At 37.3% G+C, this 20,141-nt stretch overlaps 1 protein-coding gene across 4 annotated transcripts in view; it reads right to left on the bottom strand.

Moving 5' to 3' along the window:
* Positions 1-20,141, bottom strand: part of KITLG (KIT ligand) — an 86,128-nt gene that overhangs the window by 13,305 nt on the left and 52,682 nt on the right. For 3 of the 4 annotated variants that reach the window (XR_005795393.1, XR_005795392.1, XM_040491264.1), the window contains exons 4-7: positions 12,924-13,094; positions 10,614-10,773; positions 9,798-9,881; positions 850-959 (exon numbers count right to left, since the gene is read on the bottom strand). Coding sequence is in view for 1 of the 4 variants with exons in the window: in XM_040491264.1 (XP_040347198.1) it covers positions 850-959; positions 9,798-9,881; positions 10,614-10,773; positions 12,924-13,094 (525 nt within the window). In the remaining 3 variants the exon portion in view is untranslated. The remainder of the gene's footprint in view (positions 1-849; positions 960-9,797; positions 9,882-10,613; positions 10,774-12,923; positions 13,095-20,141) is intronic. The other variant, XR_005795394.1, reaches the window with a different exon arrangement.

The raw sequence follows: 20,141 nt of genomic DNA, 5'->3' as shown, positions 1-20,141 counted from the left end.
ACTCCAACATCAGGGTTTTGTTTCCCAGCATGTAAAATATTTCTACAATAAAAAGTTATGAAAAATGCACCGTATTAGCGACTTAACATTTTCAGGGTGTTGGAGGTGAAAAAGCAACGAAGAAACAAAGATTTAAATGGTAATCAAATTCAAAAGACATTTCAAAAAGTTGAATCGTAATGATTTAGCACATTTTAAAATCTGAGACAGGTTTCTGTAAGAAGAGAACAAAAGAAGAAAAATCCAAAATAGCAGATAATACAAATGACATTTCTGTTTGGCTTTAAGTGCATCATATGTTTTTCAGTCTATTTCTTCCTTTTTACATTTAGTTCAGGCTATTAAAACCAGTTATCATTTCTTAAGTGTACATTTAAAAACAATTTTTTTTAACATTTCTTTATTCTTGAGAGAGAGAGAGAGGGAGGGAGGGAGGGAGGGAGGGGCAGAGAGACAGAGTGTGAACAGGGGAGGAGCAGAAAGACAGAGAGAGGGACACAGAATCCTAAGCAGGCTCCAGGCTCTGAGCTGTCAGTACAGAGTCCGATGCGGGGCTCGAACTCAAGGGCCATGAGATCATGACCTGAGCCAAAGTCGGACGTTTTACCGACTGAGTCACACAGGAGCCCTTTAGATGTACATTTTCAGATAGAGGGGTTTTCTCCAAAGCATGATAAGGAATGAGGGCAAAGCCTTAAGATTTAGATTTTATTGAGACTAAATTAAGGTAGGATCTTTTCTCAGAAAAGGGGTGGCTTGTTAATCATTTATGTAAATGTAGTATGAGCAAATAAACATCTGAAGTTCAGGAAGTTTTGATCAAGAAATAAAAAGAGTAGCAACCCTTACCTTCCAGTAGAAGGCTCCAAAAGCAAATCCGATTACAAGAGAAAAGCACGCTGGTAATGCCATGACTGCCCATTGTATGCTGGAGTCTTCTGTGGGATTTGTGGCCTTCCCTGTAAGGAAAACAGTACAGTGGTGAACACGGCATATCCATGCTAGAGGTTTGCTCTCATGCTGTGTGTGGTTGGCCCCACCTGTTGCCATAACGTACTCTTGACCTATCTCTGTTTGGAATATTTGGAAAACTGGTTCTTCTGTTGAGCGTTGTTTTGGGACAGCAATACAAGTCCGTGTCGTCTCCAAAATAGGTAGGAGGAAAAAGAAAAGAAAACCCACAGAAGGTTATCTGACTTGGTTAATGTTGACACATATGGACCACAGACGACATTTTCTGAAAAATTATTTACAATATCAAGGAAATCTAAAACCTTTTCACTTTTTCACTCGTGACATCTTGCCAAGAAATTTTAGAGGACGTGTTGCATTCTGGATCAAGGTCGGTATGCATTATGCTGTTTGGCCTGCTGCACATATTAAGTCATTAAATATACTTTGTGGTTAGGGTCCTTTTAGGTACCTCACCCTCAGAGTCATGGCATTGCCTCACCACATCTCCGGTATCCATTTACTGCACACCAGAGAATGCCCAACACGGTGCTAAGGACTAAAGGTTTAATTTTTCAGGCTTACATTGGAAAGCCCCAGAGTACCAAACACTAAGAATGGTTGAAAGAACCAGTGTCCTCTCATTGCTTACTCTAAATAAAGTAACAGCGTGAGAGAGAAAACGTGTGAGATTAAATTGGTCCTCCTCAGCTTTGATCCTGCTTGGCAGAATGATCGATGAATTAAACAAAACACATCTCCCACAAGGGTCTCTTCTCCTGTATCTCCTTACAAGGAACAGCTTAGCTGTTACAACACACGGACACACATGCCAACTGGTAAGAGTCAAACCTGAAAAGGTTTTATGCATTTTCAGCAATTATAACAACAAAATGTAAACTAATCCAAGGTAAAGTGACCATTTGGGGCTATAATATTGCACAAGATCTGGGTTACTGTGTCAGCCTAAGGTCACCTATTTAACATATTAAGTGCCTAAAGTATATAATGTAAGAGAACCAAACCACTGTTACGTGTATAAACATTTATAAGGAGAAAATGAACTTACAGATTTAACCTGAGAGGCAAGAAACAAATGCTATCTACTGCAGGGAGAACAGGAATTGCCCATTTCCCCACCATTTGTAAACTGGGAACAGGAAGTTCAATTCTAGGATTCCTGTTTCCCAAAGGCTCTAATAGGAAGTGTGTGTGTGTGTGTGTGTGTGTGTGTGTGTGTGTGTGTGTGTGTTAAGGGGAGGGTTAGTGAGTCATGGGTACCCCTTACACATAAGGAACAGGGAGACTATCTGGATAGGGAAGTGGGGTCATCTATCCTGAATCACTTCCTTAAGACTCAACTACTGTATCTTCTGGCCCACCCCCCATCCTACAGCCCCATGGGAAAGAAGTTTCAGGAGTTTTAAAGTGGAGTTCAACATGGATTCTTTCAGCAAAGTAAGCCAGAGTTACAAAATGCGATTTGGTAGAATTGAAGTAGTACTACTGTCATTATGATAATATAGCTATTTTAAGGGTTACAGAAGATTATGTGTGCTAGTCTGGGATTTGACTACCATTTATAAAAGAGTTTTCTCGCAGAAAATGGATTCAGAGTTATAAGCAATTTTTGCCATTTTAGGCATCTTAATATCACTGTCTGTAAATAACTTGGCTATTTGTGGTTGCATTCCAGTAACATGTTTGATTTCTCCCAGGGGGCCACTCTGCTACGGCCCACAGTGTCTATTGGGACTGCTGTGTAGTTATGACAGATTTGACCAGGTGACGTCCTGGAGGGATCCCCTAATGAAGGTATCCAGAGAGAACAGAGGAAGCTTCTGATGTTTTTGTCCCCCGACTCCAATGGAAAACTAATGAGCCAGGATGGTGCTATGGAAAATTCCATTACATATGTTTGGATAGCCAGATGCCCTGGAATCAAGGCAGCCAAACACCCTGTTTTTCCCCTTCTTTCAAAAAGCCAAATCTTGAATTGAGCCATTCAGACCACAGGAAGGACCAGGCCCACTACAGCAACAAGCAGAAGCAGGCTACTAGAGAAAGAGGCATTCTGGGATTCCCCACTCACAATCTTTCTCAGATAGGACGGCCCCTAAAGAAGGTGTTCCAAAGCAAGCCATGCTGGAGGAGAGATCTAATTAAAGAGAACTCACCTCATGCTTCCAGAGTATTGTGACTTTTTAACCATTTTAAAAGTCCTTCCCCTCCCTGCTCCTGGACTTTGGCCCCAAAGTCTTAGCATCTAAGACATAGAAGCAATCCACTTGCCAGAGGGAGGGGCCTGGTAAAGACCGGGAGGAGAAAGGGACAGGAGAACTGAGAGCTTCACCTCCTTAAGCGGTCAGTGTTACCTTGCTTTTGTTATTTCTCATTAATGCAAAGAGCTTAATAACCAGCCTTTGGTTCTCTCCACTGATACTGCCATCCCTCTTGCAGAGAAAGAAAAAGGATGTTGTAAGAAAAGGCTTGTTCACACCTTCATAGCTTGGCTCCCAAGAATTTCTATTGCTGCTATCTATGTGGGATCAATGAGATTTGAACTGTCTGCCTCAAGGCCCATATGGTGGGTGTCTGGGGTCAAAGCCCAAGCTAGTAACAAGGCTTTGCTTTTAGTAAAGATTGTCCCAGAAAACTTGTGAGGTAAGGGGGCTCATCTGGACAGGATTTGAGTAATCCCAAATCCCTGGGTTGTTGTTATAATGGTTCTCTCGTTATTATGAAAAGGGTCCATTGTCCAAAATTTATGGGAACTGATTTGTTTGGTTTGACTTATAATACACAACATCTGTTCAAACACAGGACACAAAAAACTGCACTACAATTTTGCTGAACTACTATTTCGAATGATTCTGCTTATGGGCATCACCATGTCTGTGAACATGGATCTCTTGGTGCTTAGAAAACCTGTAGCTCAGTGTCCCTCCATGATTCAGATTCAAAGCTCACTGTAGGCTTGCCACATTTACTGACCCACAGGCTTGGTGTACCTGACAATTCTAACACTTAATGATGAACACATACATAAGGCATTGTGAGAAATAAGCCCACTGGCCCAATCAAAGGAGGGACACAGAGACTCGGAGCACAGTGAAGTGAGGCTTTAATCAACGTTCTTCCAACCTTGGGTGTCTGAGGGACAGGCACGCTCAGGGAAGTTGCAGCAAACCATTTTTTTCCTAGCATGCAAGTCCTTCCTCTGGTTCCTCATTGGCTGAGTAATAGAGGTTACCGCCTGGGACACAGACAATGCCTATGGCCCATGTCAAGCAGAAAGCAGTCTGACTGGAACAAATGTACATTCCCTGAGGTGACACAGACTTTCAGTCCCTCCTCCCTTTGCTCTTGGGCACATGCTCATTGCAAAGCCTGAAAAACAGAGAGGGTAAGAAGAACCAGGAAGTGAAATGTCTAAGGGTTTGGGTCTCCATTGTGTGTGTGTGTGGGTTCGTACTTATTTCCAATAGGTTGTAAACCTGTTAACTAGATAGCACAGCTTTTTAAAAAAAAATTTTTTTTAATGCTTATTTATTTTTGAGAGAGACAGAGACAGAATGAGAGTGGGTTAGGGAGAGAGAGAGAGAGGGAGACACAGAATCTGAAGCAGGCTCCAGGCTCTGAGCTGTCAGCACAGAGCCTGATGCGAGGCTCGAACTCATGAGCTGTGAGATCAAGACTTGAGCCACCTAGGCACCCCATACATAGATAGCACAGCTTTTATTTGGTACTTCTGAAAATACTGCCCTTACTTCTCACAGGCAAGGCTCCAAGTTCATGTGTCTTAACACATTTAAAACTCACAGAAACCTTCTGAAGGAGGTATTATTATCCTTCATTTGACTGGCAAGTCTAGAGAAATTAAGTAACTCACCCAAGGTCACACAGTTATCCAAGGGCTAATGCTGGGATATAAGCCCAGGAGGTCTGACTCAAAGACTCTCTTTTTAGAAGATGTATAAGGTAATGTCAAAGTAAGAATTTCTTCCAATATTCTTCTTAAATACTGTCTGCAAGGATCTTAAACATCCTTTTAGCTTGGTATATAAAGTTAATTACTTTTACTGTGAAAACCCAATTCCTTTTGGGTAACTTGAACACTTTTATAAGGGAGAATCATGGGATAATACAAGATATGAGAGGACACTCATATCTCAGGACTCCTTCATAGACTTTGGTCTTCTGGCTAGCATGGCCACTTTTTGATTCTTATCCGGAAAACTGGTGTGATCACTTCAAATTTCTCTGGCCATATTCCCCCCAGAAGTCTTACCTCCTTTATGCTACAACTAAAAATGTTTACATACTTCTATTATGATACATATTGTAATCCATACATGGTATATATGATAAAATACTATGAGTATTTTATTTATGTATGTGTCTTTTAGAAAGATGTAAGCTCTACAAGAGCTCGTCTTTGTGCATGGCTATCTAAGTGCTATATTGACAAGTGACATCTGACAGCAGCAAATTATGCAAGATCCATATTTTTTACAAAAAAGAAAAAAAAGAAAAAGCAAAACAAAGAAAAAAGAACACTGACCATTAATTTTGTAATTTAAAAAATACCTTCAGACTCAGAGGCACAGGACTGAATAGGTGTTTTATATTCAGTTGTTTTTGAGTAAGTAGAAAAGACTTTTGTTTCCAACCATGATAATAGCAGATTAGCCCTCCCAACCTAAATAGTTATTATCATAGACAGATTATAGGCGGCAGTTACTTTCATACATTAGCCAAAAGATAGCACAAGAATGTATTCCCTAAGAGAGTAAATACACACATGGTGAGTCCCACGATTGTCTTCATTTTCTAGCTAGGAGGTATGGAAGATAGAGCCCGAGGAAAGTTCAATGGTCTCACTTGAGATAGGGTATAGAGACTGAAGTTCAGGGATGCAGTGGCCACAGTTTGTGGGGCAGGTTTATTTGTGGGAAAGGAGCGGGGTCGAAAAGAAATCTCTGGAGGAATCTCCTTAAGTCACCAGTTAAGAAACAAGCTGTACATGGACAGAAAGAGACTTCACAAAACCTGGCAATAAACAACACCTGGGAAGCTATGACCTTGACATTCAGAGACAAAGGAGCTCTGACAAGCAAGAATGGAAAGATTTTCTAAGCACTCAATATCTCAGAAATTTCACGCCTTAGAAATAAGGCTACTCTTCCTCTTTCCTCCATGAAAGCTTAAAAACAAGACTGACAAGGAAAATAGTCTGCCAGTAATTGAACTGCCTACCTGAACAAAACTCAAAAGTCTCTAAAGGAATGAAACAAAATCTGCTTTCTCAAAAACATAGTATCCATAATATCCAGCATATATTCAAAAAATTACTAGTTATTTAAAGGGAAATGTGACCCATAATCAGGAGAAAAAAGCAGTCAATATACACTAACCCTGAGATGACCTACATGGTGAGATTAGGAGACAAGAACTTTTAGAGCTTTATTAACTACAGTTGGCACTTGAACAATGTGGGGGTAGGGGCACGACCCCCTTGCACAGTTGAAATCTATATATAACTTTTGACTCCCCCAAAACTTAACTACTAATAGCCTGCTAACTGGAAACCCTACCAATAACAAATAATCGATTAACACATATTTTGTATATCTATCCTGTATCCTCACAATAAAGTAATCTAGAGAAAAAATATTAAGAAAATCATAAGAGAAAATACATTTATAGTTCTGTAAAAAATCCATGTATAAGTGGACCCATGTGGTTCAACCCCATCTTGTTCCATGGTTCCAGGGGCCAAAAAAGAAAATATTATCATAATGAATATGCAGAATGCAAATCTCAGCAGGAAAATAAGAATCAAATGGAAATACTAGAATGCAAAATACAAACTTAGAAATGAAAAAAATGCACTAGATCCAAACCCAAAGAATGTACAGCAACAAGAGTGAACCCTATGTAAAATATGCACTTCCAATGATTATGATGTGTCCATGTAAGTTCATCAGTTGTAACAAAGGTACCTCTGGGGGGCGGGGGCGGGGAAGGGGATGCTGATAATAGGAGAGGCTGCACATGTGTGGGGGCAGGGAGTGTGTGGGAAATCTCTGTACCTTCTCCTCAATTTTGTATGAATCATAAACTGCTATAAAAAAATTAAAAATAGCAAAAAATAAAAATGTACTGGATGAAAAGTTTAGCAGCTTACAAATGGCAGAAGAGTCAGGGAACTTGAAAACAGGTAAGTAGAAATTATACATTTTGATGAATAGAGAAAAGAGATCGGGGCAAGGGAAAACAATGAACAAAACCTCTAACATCTGAGATAATATTAACCTACCTAATATATGTGTTATTGGCATGTGTGTGATTAAATATACTATGTAGCACAAAAGATATTTCTCCTATTTTTTTCTTGGTGCTACAATATTAACTAAGTAGAACATTTCAAGTTAAGATATATATTGTAACTCCTAAAACAACCACAAAACAATAAATTTTAAATTTTATTGAAAACAAAATAATAAAAAAAATTAACCCAAAATCAACCTGGAAAGGAGAAATAAAGAAATGAGGCAAATAGGAAACAAAATGGTAGACCCAAATCCAACCATATGTTGATATGATGATAATAATAATAATAATATAACTGTATTAAATATAAATGGATTAAACACTCCAATTAAAAGTCAAAGACTTGCTAAAATAGCAAGGCCCAACTATATACTGTCTACCAGAGATGTACTTTAAAAATAAAGACAATAGATTGGAAAGAAAAAAACATACCATGAAAAAAGTAAGGATAAGAAAAACTGGCTCTACTAATGCAGATAAAATATACTTCAAGACAGAATACTAGCAGAGGTAATGAGGAATATTTCAGTAACAATATAAAGGTCTGTTAATCAGGAAACCCATAATAATAATCAATATATAACCACCTAATAATACAGCTTCAAAATATATGAAGTGAAAAACTCATAACCAAAAGGACAAATGGCCAAATCCACAATCTTAAGATTTTTAATACCCCTCAGTAATTGATAAAAAATTAGACAAAAAAATGTAATAAAGATATTGAAGATCTGAACACTATAACCATTTTGATCAAATTTGAGAATGCTACACTCCATATTTGAATGATACACATAAAATAAGTCTCAATAAATTTTGAAAGATTACAGTATATGTTTTCTGACAACAGAATTTAGAAACCAGTAAGGTACCCAGAAGAACCACATATGTTTAGACATCAAGCAACCCATTTTAATATTACCCATTAATCAAAGAATAAATCACATGGATAATTAAAAAATATTTTTGAGGAAATGATGGAAACACAATATATCAAAGTGTATGGGATGCAACTAAAGTTGTTTACAAGAAAACTTATACCTTTAAGTGCTTATATTAGAAAATTAGAATGGTTTAAAAATCAATGATTAAATTTTTCTACTTGAAGAAAACTAGAAGTTAGCTGAACAAACTCAACCCCAAGTAAAAGGAAATAAGATTAGAAATCAATGAAATAGGGGCGCCTGGGTGGCTCAGTCGGTGGAGCATCTGACTTCGGCACAGGTCATGATCTCATGGTTCATGGGTTCGAGCCCCGCATCAGGCTCTGTGCTGACAGCTCAGCCTGGAGCTTGCTTCGGATTCTGTGTCTCCCTCTCTCTCTGTCCCTCCCCCACTCGTGCTCTCTCTCTCAAAAATAAACATTAAAAAATTTTTTTTAAAAATGCCATAATATAAACTAAGAAGCTAAAAGTTGCATCTTTGAAAAGATTAATAAAATTGGTAGTAGAGATCTTAACCCATGTAGTCCGTTCTTAAAACTTTTCAGATCTGATGTGTTATGTAATTCAAAATTTCAGATTTTACAAAGTTCTGTCTTACAAATATTGTATATAATATCCTCATTGAGGTCTGGGTAGCACACTGTAATCAAACATAGTATTTCTGTAGTGAAATCAAGAAATATTCACTTTTGGAAGGAAAAATACTATATATAAATAGCCTTATCACGGGTCAGGTCCAGTTTTGGTGGCCAAAATTACTAAACAAACGGATTTTAGAAGTTTTTAAAAATTTTCTGAATTGCAGATTTGTTATGGTGGATTGGTACTAAATTGATTACTCTTATTTACAGGTAGTTCTTCTATGTCCCTGATCATATAACAGTGCCCCATTACAAAGTTTTGAGGGATGATTTTCTTAGCTAAGATCACAGGATGAAGTTCTTCCTCCTACAGCTTCCATGAAACTAGAGGATCAGAATATTTAGTAAAACCCAATGATCTTTATAATGACCTTGCCTGTATTTGAAAAGAGGACATTAGACTTGCACAAAATTGGGTTCTTGGTTAAAAGGAAAGAAATTTCAGGCAAAGCAGCATATTCTCCTCTAAAATAATTTTATAGTAAAATAAAATCATCAAATGTACAAACACACAATAGTAAATACTGTGAATAGTAAATATAAACAAAACTGAAAATATCCTTGGAATTCTATATAACCAACATTTGTACTTTCAATTTTTAAATTCCATTTTTGTCAGGCAAATTTCACATAAAAATATAAGTTGACAATGAATAAAGCTTAAAAGTATCTAAAATTAATTACATGCCTTATGTAAAATAATTTTAGAAGATTTTGACCCAATTCTCTAAAAATTATTTCCAGTTATAGGGAAACCCACTTATACAAGCCTAATATTTAATTCTGAGGAAGACCATAACAGGAAGAACAGTAACAGCACAGTATTAATAGTAGTAATTGCAGAAATTTCCTTTAAAGCCCATGCAATACTCCTATAGATGCTAACTGGAGTCATGCATGCATTAAATCAGATATATGTACTTACTATTACTGCTACTGCTGTCATTCCTAAGGGAGCTGGCTGCAACAGGGGGTAACATAAATGGTTTTGTGACACTGACCCTGGAATCTAAATAGAAAGCAATAATGTGTCAGTGTTGCATGGCGATTTAATGAATTACAGAGTCCGCAAAAGCCTGAAGTGCAATACCAGAATATTTTCTAGGTCTGCTTCCCAAATCTTGATTATTAAGATCCTATTTATTTCATACTGAGTCCTGTTCTATTTTTATTAAATGCACCACAATCACATTATAGAACAAGGATTCATTGCTTACATAGGTTAATAAGTATGAGTAACACAAATTGTTGGTAACTGGTCTTAAAAACAAAACAAAACAAAACAGAAAAAGCAATGAAATTAGATTTTGTAATACTGGGACCCAGTGGGAAAAAAGGTTCTTAATACAGAGTAACTACTGAAGATCAGAATTCATGACCCAGAGGCAGACCTTAAGGAAAAGATTTGAAAAGGGTACATTAAGAAGAGTGGAGGTGAAGAATAATATACTTGCACAATGCTAGCAAAGACCAGATAAAAAATATGAGTGACTAATTCCTATATTGTTTACTCACACACAATTCTTATATTTGAAAATGAGGAGTGTTGCTGTGGCTTGAAAACCAACAAATTAACTGATCATTTCTTTCATGCCATTGATATAGGTCTTTGTATTACACATATACACATACATCTTTCTCTAGCTACACATATATTTGAGTCAGAAGTAGATTCTTACCTAAACATTCAAGATTCAAGCTTGCTTTTGACATTTAAATTAGAAATGCTTACATGTCTTACCTTTTTCAGGACTTAATGTTGAAGAAACCACACATTCACTAGTTTTAGATGCCACCATCTCCAAGTCCTTGAAGGCATCAATGGATCTATTAAAAATTCTAAAGAATTCTTCAGGAGTAAAAAGCCTGGGTTCTGGGCTCTTAGATGATTTTTTTACATTCTAGAAAAATAAAAAAAAAGGATTGTGTTTTTCAGATAATTTACAGATTTAACTGACGTCAAGGTAATAGATTATAAATATGTCCTCCAGAGACTCAAGTAAAATTGATACTTTTAGACAACTGCTTTAACACACATAATTCAATTGGTACTGCAAGGTAGTGATCCCCATCCAGTTAGGTCTGGGGCTCAACTCCAGATAAAAGGAATGGGGTGCTGGTGGGGATGAGTAAGGTGACTAGAAATGCTTTAAAATAATTATTCCTCAAAAAAAAAAAAAATACCCTTACATAACACATTCTCCAAATAGCCCAAAATTAACAATTCTGATGATACTAAATATTGCCAAGAATATGGAACAAAGGGGACCCATATACTGGTGGAATGATGTAAACTGGCACATTGGATATCCTCTGGTAAAGTAGGACATGTGTCCATTTTGTAACCCAGCAATTCTACTTCTAGGTGAATACTCCAGTGAAGTTCTTGCACATATGCACCAGGAGACATATAAGAAAGTTCTTAGCAACAGTATTCTATAACCCTTACATCAAACAACAGAAGAGTGGTTTAATAAATATTGGTATATTGAATCAACTCTATAAGCAGGAAAAAAACTGAGTTTCAGCTGTATGCATCAAAGTGAATATAAGTTCTAAACAATGCTAAGTGAAAGAACCAAGTTATGAAAGAATAAAGAGTATGATTAATTTCTAGAAGTTCCCCAAGAAAGCAAACCAACACTATAGTTTAGGAATTTGTAAATGCATGATTTCCTATAAAGAAAAGCAGGTAATAACAACACCTATGTAGCACTTGCTATATACCACTCTAAGTGCTTTATATAGATTAACTCAATCATCAAAAAAATTGAGAAATACCAGCTGGGTTCTTGCCAAAGTGCCATGATTAGTAAGTGTACATTCTCCAGTGTTTGGGGTACTCTTCTCGACATCACCATTTACCTAGCACCTAACTCCATCTTTCAAGCTCCAATGGGAGCTTATTTCCTCCGTGACACTGTCCCTGATATGCCCTACTTTTGGGGTCCTTGACCTTGTATCATTGCCCTCAGAACACTATTTGTACTAACAATATGAAAAGACACGTTAACTCTAAGAGGCTATAGATTTTAAGACACACTATTCAGAAATTAGAAAGTAAAGCACAGAAGTGATGAAATACAGTGAGGAGGCTATTAGTATGGTAAGAACTCTGAGTTTGAAACACAAATGGGACTGACATTGGGTCTTGAAGAGTGACTGGAAGATGGATGAGAAGGTAGTATTTGAGTTTTACAGTACAGAACCATGTTTAAAACCTTAGATTTAAGCATCTAGAAGGCCTGTAGGATAAACCCTGAACTGTAAACTCTATGCCAAAGCAGGCCTCCCAAGACCTATCTTATTATAGATGAGGTGTTCTAAAATAAGAATAAGAAATATTTATTAGGATTTATTTTGCCAGACATGGTACTAAGGCATTAATCAGAAATCATCCAATGTCAATTCCGTGAGATGCATCCTGTCATTGTCCTCATTTTAGGCATAAAGAAAGTGAGCACAGAGAGGTTAAGTTCACAAAGCTAATTAGTGACAGAGTCAGGATTTGAACCCTAACACCTCATTTTTAATCTCTGTACTCTGCCTCTTCAATATACTTAGATCTGAAAACACTGCCATGACCACATTCTGAGGCTGGTGACAACGAATCATCAGATGCCCTGGACTGGAGATGTGAAAATGCACTTCATTGTTGTGACAGGATTACTATGGATAAAAGGTTAAGTAAGAGTGTTCATTATAGGTAATTTTCCATTTAAAGATAAATGAATATTTGTAACCTAATAGGTAGGTTAGAAGGACTTCACTCCCTTCTGAAATAAAGGTGTTTTTTTTTTTTTCTTACGTTGAGGTGTGAATAAATTTTATTTTTATGTTAAGTAACAACATTTAAGCCTTAATGTAGATTTCAGCATTGCAGGGTAACTACAAACACCTATTCACTGGGCTCATCTGAAAATAATTTTTAATTAAAAGTCTTTAACTTAAAAACTTCACAAATAGAGACAACCCCACTCTTGCCACTGCCAAAGGGCATAGGTTTTGGAGAAAAGTAGTAAAAAAGGAATCCCAGGGAATACAAAGTTACCTCAGATGAGTGTCCTTCCATGCACTCCACAAGGTCATCCACTATTTTCACAAGTTTGTCTATGATAGAATAATTACTCAAGCCTTCAGAAATATTCGAAAACTTGTCCAGAAGATCAGTCAAACTGACTGACAACTGTTCCACCATCACGCTTATCCAACAATGACTAGGCTGAAAGAAATTGAAAGAAAGGAAGATAAAATCTCTATGGTCAGTCACCCCTCAAAGACATCAATGTTTTAGTCACTGCTGGATAAAGAATTTCCTTATATCAGAACAGGTCAGATGTTTTGTTTACCTCAGATTTAACATCGGTTTCAAAATTTGCAAATTAATAAAGATCAGAGCCAATATTGATGATGAACAATATTGCTCTCGTATGGAAGTAAACTAAGACAGAGCCAAGTCTTACCCTTGACAAGGTTTACTCACTGTTCTTAGAAAAGCTTTAGCACAGAGGGAGTTAAAAAAAAAAAAAATGTAGGAGAGAGCCCTAGCCTTCAAGGAACTTGCAGTCTTTTGGTGAACTGAAATAATAAGCAATGGATTAAAAATAGCCTGTTTTTCCAAACTGCTTGATAGATTTCAAGGTTTCTTTACACATAAATTCATGTGGGTCTTTAAAAATCAAACAACAATCATGGCAGGAATGTGGTCTGAGAGAGAAGCACTTTTGCCTTAGCAGCAGGACAGCCACATAATTTGTGGGTCCAAGGACAAAATGAAAATACATTTATTGTTCAAAAAGTTGTTCAAAGCTGACTAATTACAAGATGGTGACAGTAAAGCATTAAACCAAGCACAGAGTCCTGCCCATGACGCTAGCCCTGCCCATTGGTTAGAAGCTCAAATCTTAAGAGTCAGGTATAACTGGGTTTGTTTTGGGCTGAGAAACTCCAGACAAGCCACGTAAATTCTCTGAACCTCTCTTGGATGGGAATGGGAATAATGGAACAAGGTAGTTATGGGGAGATAATGTACATAATTTGTAAGTTTTATGAAGGCAGTATTTTTTTTTTTATAAAAGCTTGTTCCCCATGGTGTCCCTATGGCCTAGAACTGTGTCTGGCATGTGAAAGTTGCTCAGAAATTATTTGCTGAACAGATGCATGAGTGAAGAAAAAATACATGAGAAAAAAATTACTCTGTCAGGGATCTATACTTTATGTAAAGAGCCAGATAATATGTTAGACTTGGCATGCTAAGAGGCAAAACTAAAGGATATTATGTAGGTACATATATATAGAGAAAGAAAATTTCTACAAAACTTTTATTACAGAAAATATAATCGAATATAATTTCTTTTGCATAATAACCAAATTTAATCTTTTTTAGTACAGGTCTACCAATAAAATTAATGGAATTCTTTATTTTGGGTCAGCATTTGGTGTGGTTGGGCCTCACAGCATTCTCTATTATCAAACAGACCGCAAATGTCCATCTGTAAAAACTAATCTCAGTTAGCTGGCCATATAAAACCAGGTGCAGACTGGATCTGACCTACACGGCATAGTTTCCCAACCTTGGCTATGAATGGTTCTGGGCCAGTAGAGGTTTAGATTATTAGGAAAAACCTCCTTGATACATTAAAATGGATTTCAGGATTTTTTAAATTATTGTAGCGTTACTTAAAATAATTACTTAAGTTCATATATATTCTGTATTTTAATGTTATGTTTTCTCACAAGGATCTTTTAGGTAGAAGCTCTGATTTTTTTCTTTAATCTGCTAAAATGTAACAAATGAGGGAAAAAAGATTGGGAATGGCTACAATTGCCATAGCTTATGTGATCCTAAATTATTTAAAATAACTTCTGCTGTAATAAATATATTATAATCACAGGGAGTAACTGATGCCATGTAAAATGAATCAAACCACTAAACCAGATTTCTACCAGCAGAATATCTCTAAGGGAAGGCCAAGTAATTTATCCTAAATTAGGATATTTGGGGGCCATCTATTCATTTAACAGAACAGTTTTAATTAATAGAACACAGCTAAAAAGGAGACTGGTTTATCTACAGAATGGTAAGCCCCAATTCCTGGAAGCACTAAATGACATTCAAAACTTTCAGGAGTGTTGGCTCTGGCTTCAGAAAAGTAGAATCAACAAACCCCCAAATGGGAATTAGTTCAATTAGGCCATTTCACTCAACTCATCAACCAAGTTCTCAAAGACTATGTGTTTCCAAAGAATGTTCAGAATGGATTCTTTGTTTTGTTTACTCAGTGCTTATCCCAAGCACATGCCAAGTTCACATTCACATCATTCGCACGTCTTTTTCCAAGATGTCAGTCTTTCCTACGGGGCTTAATCACTCTCCAAGTCTCCCACCATTTAGGCAGTGATAATTCCCTTTTAGATAGCCAGCCCTATCAGCAAGGGGCAGATTTCCTAGGATACAGGACACAGCATATCCTGGAAATACTGTTTGAAGGGTATTTATAGGGCAGGGAAGCCTTCCCCAATTAGTTGATTCTGTTGTAATTGTGCAAGTTTTACTGTGGCAAGAAGATTTTAGGTGTTGGGTCTCTTTAAACTCTGTCATTATTCCGCTTTATAAATATTCTTGCCTATCCTTCCCCTCAGATCTTCTGATGTGGAAGAACCAAAATCAAGTTCCCTTAATCTGAAATAAGGTATTCATTTAGTTTCTGCAATCTTTGCCTTAAGTGAGCAGGTTTTTCTTTTTTTCTTTTTTGTGGTTAAAGTAGAAAAAAAATTTTGTTTATAGGTTTCTTATATTTAAAACCAGGGAACTCTGGGGGTGCTTATTGCTACCACTTCTGTTTATCTCTATTTTCAGCTGAACTCTAGGTTTGCATTCTGCATTCAAGTTCTCATTTAGCTATGACGACTCCCTCATGGCCACCCACGTCCTGTCCACATACCTAATCAACAGCTGAGGCAATCAACTTTTTCCAGGAAAATCCTCAAGCCTAAACTTGTAATTTCTTACAGTGAAATCATGGCAATCCAACAATCTAATCTTAGCCAAATCTGCCCCTTTAACATGAATTCATCGATAGCCAATATGAAATTTCTGTACTACACTGCTGAAAAACACATCTCTAAACATCTTATAAGTTGTATTTCATTCATTATTCATTCTTGCAATAATTTTCTTGGAAAAAAATGTACAATTCAGAGTTCTATCTTTTCATTAATTTGTTCAAAGAGTTACATGTTAGGATTTTAGGATTCTTGGACTTATTTTTTTATTTAAAAAAATTTTCTTAATGTTTATTTTTGAGAGAGAGAGAGTGAGACAGAGTGTGAGTGGGGGAGGGCCTGAGAGAGGGAGACACAGAATCGGAAGCAAGCTCCAGGCTCTGAGCTGTCAGCACAGAGCCCAATATGGGGCTCAAACCACAAACCACGAGCCGTGAGAACATGACCTGAGCCGAAGTCGGACACCTAACTGACTGAGCCACCCAGGCACCCCAGGATTCTTGGACTTATTAAAGATAGATCTGAGGTTAAAAAAAATATATCAAATATCGGCCAGTTTTGACCTGTCTCCCTGCAAAAAAGAAAAACAGTTCTGACTATATCATCAAGCAGTTTCATATTTTCTTTTTAATTAAATATAGTCAATGATTTGCAAAAGAGAACAAAATACAGTAAGCTAATACTTCATTTGTGAGATGACAGACCTGTTTTTTTTTTTTTTGACTGATTCCAAGATTATGATTAGGAAATGGATGATTTAAGGCTATGGGGTTCCCAAATGTAATCTTTTCCTTTGCCTTAGTAACAGGCATTATTGTCACACTTTCTTAGCCTTCAGAGACAATTTTAAGCTCAAACAGTTCCATATAAATATTAACTCACAACATGCATCAGAAGAATGTAAGATATAAATAATGTTCTCTATTTTACTAACAGAAGAATGTGAAGAATTAGGAAAAGTTGATAAAGCCACAGAGGAGTTCAATGAAGTGATGTAAAAAGTACCTTTCAAATTCTTAAAGTACATATACCTTAATGTTCGACTCACCTATATACATACAAAAAGAAATACAATCCTTGCTTTGAAAGGGAAAATCTAGGGGCACCTGGGTGGCTCAGTCAGTTAAGTGATTGACTTCGGCTCAGGTCATGATCTCACAGTTCATGGGTTTGAGCCCCGCAAGGAGCTTTGTGCTGACAGCTCTGAGCCTGGAGCCTGCTTCAGATTCTGTCTCCCTCTCTCTCTGCCCCTCCCCCACTTGTAGTCCGCCTCTATAAAAAAAAAAATTAAAAAAGTAATAAATAAAATAAAAATGAAAGGGAAAATCTATCTGGGTTTTCCTTAACTCCATACTCTCAATTTCTTATCTTCTTTCTTGGTAGCTTCCATCTTACATTTTCTGGGTTAATTACCACAACTCTGGATAAAACCACTGGAAAGATATGCTTCCAATTCCTATATAACACATATCGTTCTAGAATGCTAAGTTAGTCAATGATAATGCATCAACATCCTTAACGGGCTACCATGCCCCTACCCTTGAAGATTTGCTTAAAAACTGTGAACCTCCTGTAAGTGATTTTTTTTTAAGTTTAAAGTGTGTGAGCTGGGGAGAGGGGCAGAGGAAGGGAGGGACCGGGAGAGGGAGAGAGGGGGGTAGAGAGAGAGAAAAGTCCTAAGCAGGCTCCATGCTCAGCACGGATACAGATGTGGGGCTCCATCCCACAACTCTGGGATCACAACAGTAGGTGAAATCAAGAGTGGGGTGCTCAACCGAGCCATCTGGGTACCCCTAAGGGATTTTAAAGTTTACAGCATCATGACTAAGTTAATGATTTAACTAAATGATTAAATGAAAGATATAGAAACTATTAAAAGCATTCTAAACATAACTAGGAACACTACTGCTTCTAAAGATCAATAATAAAAAATCCATGCGCATTCTAAAACCACACATATTTAAAATACATAATATATGAATATATGAAATAGATAACATATGACATGTGATATAACACCTCTGCAATCCCAGAACTGATACATTTGAGACCCTGGCTGAAATTGTGTGTTTTAAAAACATCCTAGTGGGTGCCTGTGTGGCTCAGTCGGTTGAGCATCCGACTTGGGCTGAGGTCATGATCTCACCGTTCACGAGTTGAGCCCCACATAGGGCTTTCTGCTGTCAGCACAGAGCCTGCTTCAGATCCCGTTCCCCACCCTCTCTCTGCCCCTTCCCAACTTGCAGATGAGCTCTCTCTCAAAAATAAACATTAAAAAAATAAAAATTGAAAAAACAAACATCCTGGGGACTTAGTCTGCCATACTTTCTCTTCTCTGTCCTCTGCTTCATTCAAGAAATTGTTCTGCTTTATTAGCTGAAAGAACTTGACACATTACTCTGCATCAATCTTGGATGCAGAGGGAGTCTCTAAGAGCAGTCACCATTAGCTTTATAGAATCAGAAGGTGAAAGTGGACACAATGTACTGTAAATTTCTTCATGCAAGCACTTAGCGCTTCTTTCCATTTGTTGCTATTTGAAGACAGATACCTGTGTGCTTCCTTACTGGGTCTAAGGTTGGTATCTGCGTTGTGAGGGTTCCTGACAAAGGAGCTGGGGTAATGTTATCTGTTAGGATTCTTACAGAGAAACAGCACTGGCTCATAACCATGAGCCCTCTGAGGAATATTCACAAGAAGCATGCACTCAGTCTTCTATTCCAACTAATCTAATTACTAGCATTACCGCCCACTTAGATTGTTTTTGTTTTCTTTTCTTTAATGTGTGTGCGCCAGTATTAGAGGTATGAATGCCCAAGGCACAAAGCATTCCTTTGTTTCCTCTCCTGTTTCCAGCATTTCCCTTCTGAGAAATCAAAAGAACCTAGAGCCACACCATTAGAATCACAATAGTTTGGATCTGGAAGGAATACCGAAGACCACCTGGTCCAGCCCCATGATTTCACAGATGGGAATGCCAAGACCTAGAGCAATGACGTGATTTGTCCAAGGTTGTACAATAAATTTAAAACAGAAGCATTGCAAAACCGAGACTCCCAAGCACTCACTTAGTTCTTCTGTCAGTGGTACAAAGCACATACAGCTGCAGCATTTCTTCTGCCAGGTTGTCTATGAGTCTTGCGGTCTCACATCTAGACCGGACTATACTGGCCCTTGGACTCAATTAAGAGATCTCTTGGGAATGGAAATGGTCCTGTCTCATTTCAATGAATTCAGTCTACCGATGAAAATAAATTTCTGCGAGCCAACGGTCACAACCAAACAGCAAATGCCAATTGCCTTTAGTGGCCTTTCTTTATCCTCCTTCTGGTATTTACTCTTAAAGGCTAGAGAACTGACACTCCCCTGCTACTCACAAACAGTCCTCAGCAGGCAAATTGCAAACATTTCTATAAAAGCACTTTGCAAAAGCAGTGTGTGCTCACATTAGTAGTGTGGAATCTCTAAAATCTTAACTCCCTTTTGGAGGAGCCGGGTTTTGTCAGGATTTATTTTGGTCTTCTCCCTGAACAATTTGGGTCTTCAGTATTTACTTTAGGCATCTAACTTTGCATTTTCTTGCTTGAATTAACATGAGGTAGAAACTTTAACCTGATTAAGATGGTAATCAGCCCACATACTATAAATACGTGTTGTTTCCCATGGCCTATAAATGGTCCCTGAGCCAGACACAAAATAGCACAGTGAAAAAGGAACAGCACAGAGAGGTGAGGGCAGAAAGGATGAACTAGAGGTTCGGTGTTTAGTCTTAACTGTTAACACACTTTGTGATTTCAGTCAAGTCACTCCATCTATTCAGAGCCTCAATTTCTCCATAGACTAAAGGGGTCATAAAATACAGGGGCTATTAGCCACCTGTGGCTACTGATCGCTCAAAATGTGGCTAGTATAAAGCACTAACATTTTATTTTACTTACTTTTAATTTGTTTACATTTAAAAATCAATACTTGATTCAATGACTGAAAAACTTTTAAGTATATTTAGAAAATCTTAGGTTTGTGAATCTGCACTTTCAACTGTAAACTTTATGAAAATCTAAACATGGAGTAAATATTTCTGATGAAAATTTAACGTCTGCACTGAAATGTGCTGTAGGTATGAAATACACTGTGGATTTTGAATAACATGAAAAAATGTAAAATTCCATTAATTTATATTGATAGGGTAAAATGATATTTTGGATATATCGTAGTAAAGAGAGAGAGAGAGAGAGAGAGAGAGAGAGAGAGAGAGAGAGAGAGA

Source organism: Herpailurus yagouaroundi, unplaced genomic scaffold (genome assembly GCF_014898765.1).
Source record: "Herpailurus yagouaroundi ecotype Mexico unplaced genomic scaffold, PumYag 182, whole genome shotgun sequence".
NCBI classification, from domain to species: Eukaryota; Metazoa; Chordata; class Mammalia; order Carnivora; family Felidae; genus Herpailurus; species Herpailurus yagouaroundi.
This window is presented reverse-complemented; position numbering and strand designations above follow the sequence as displayed.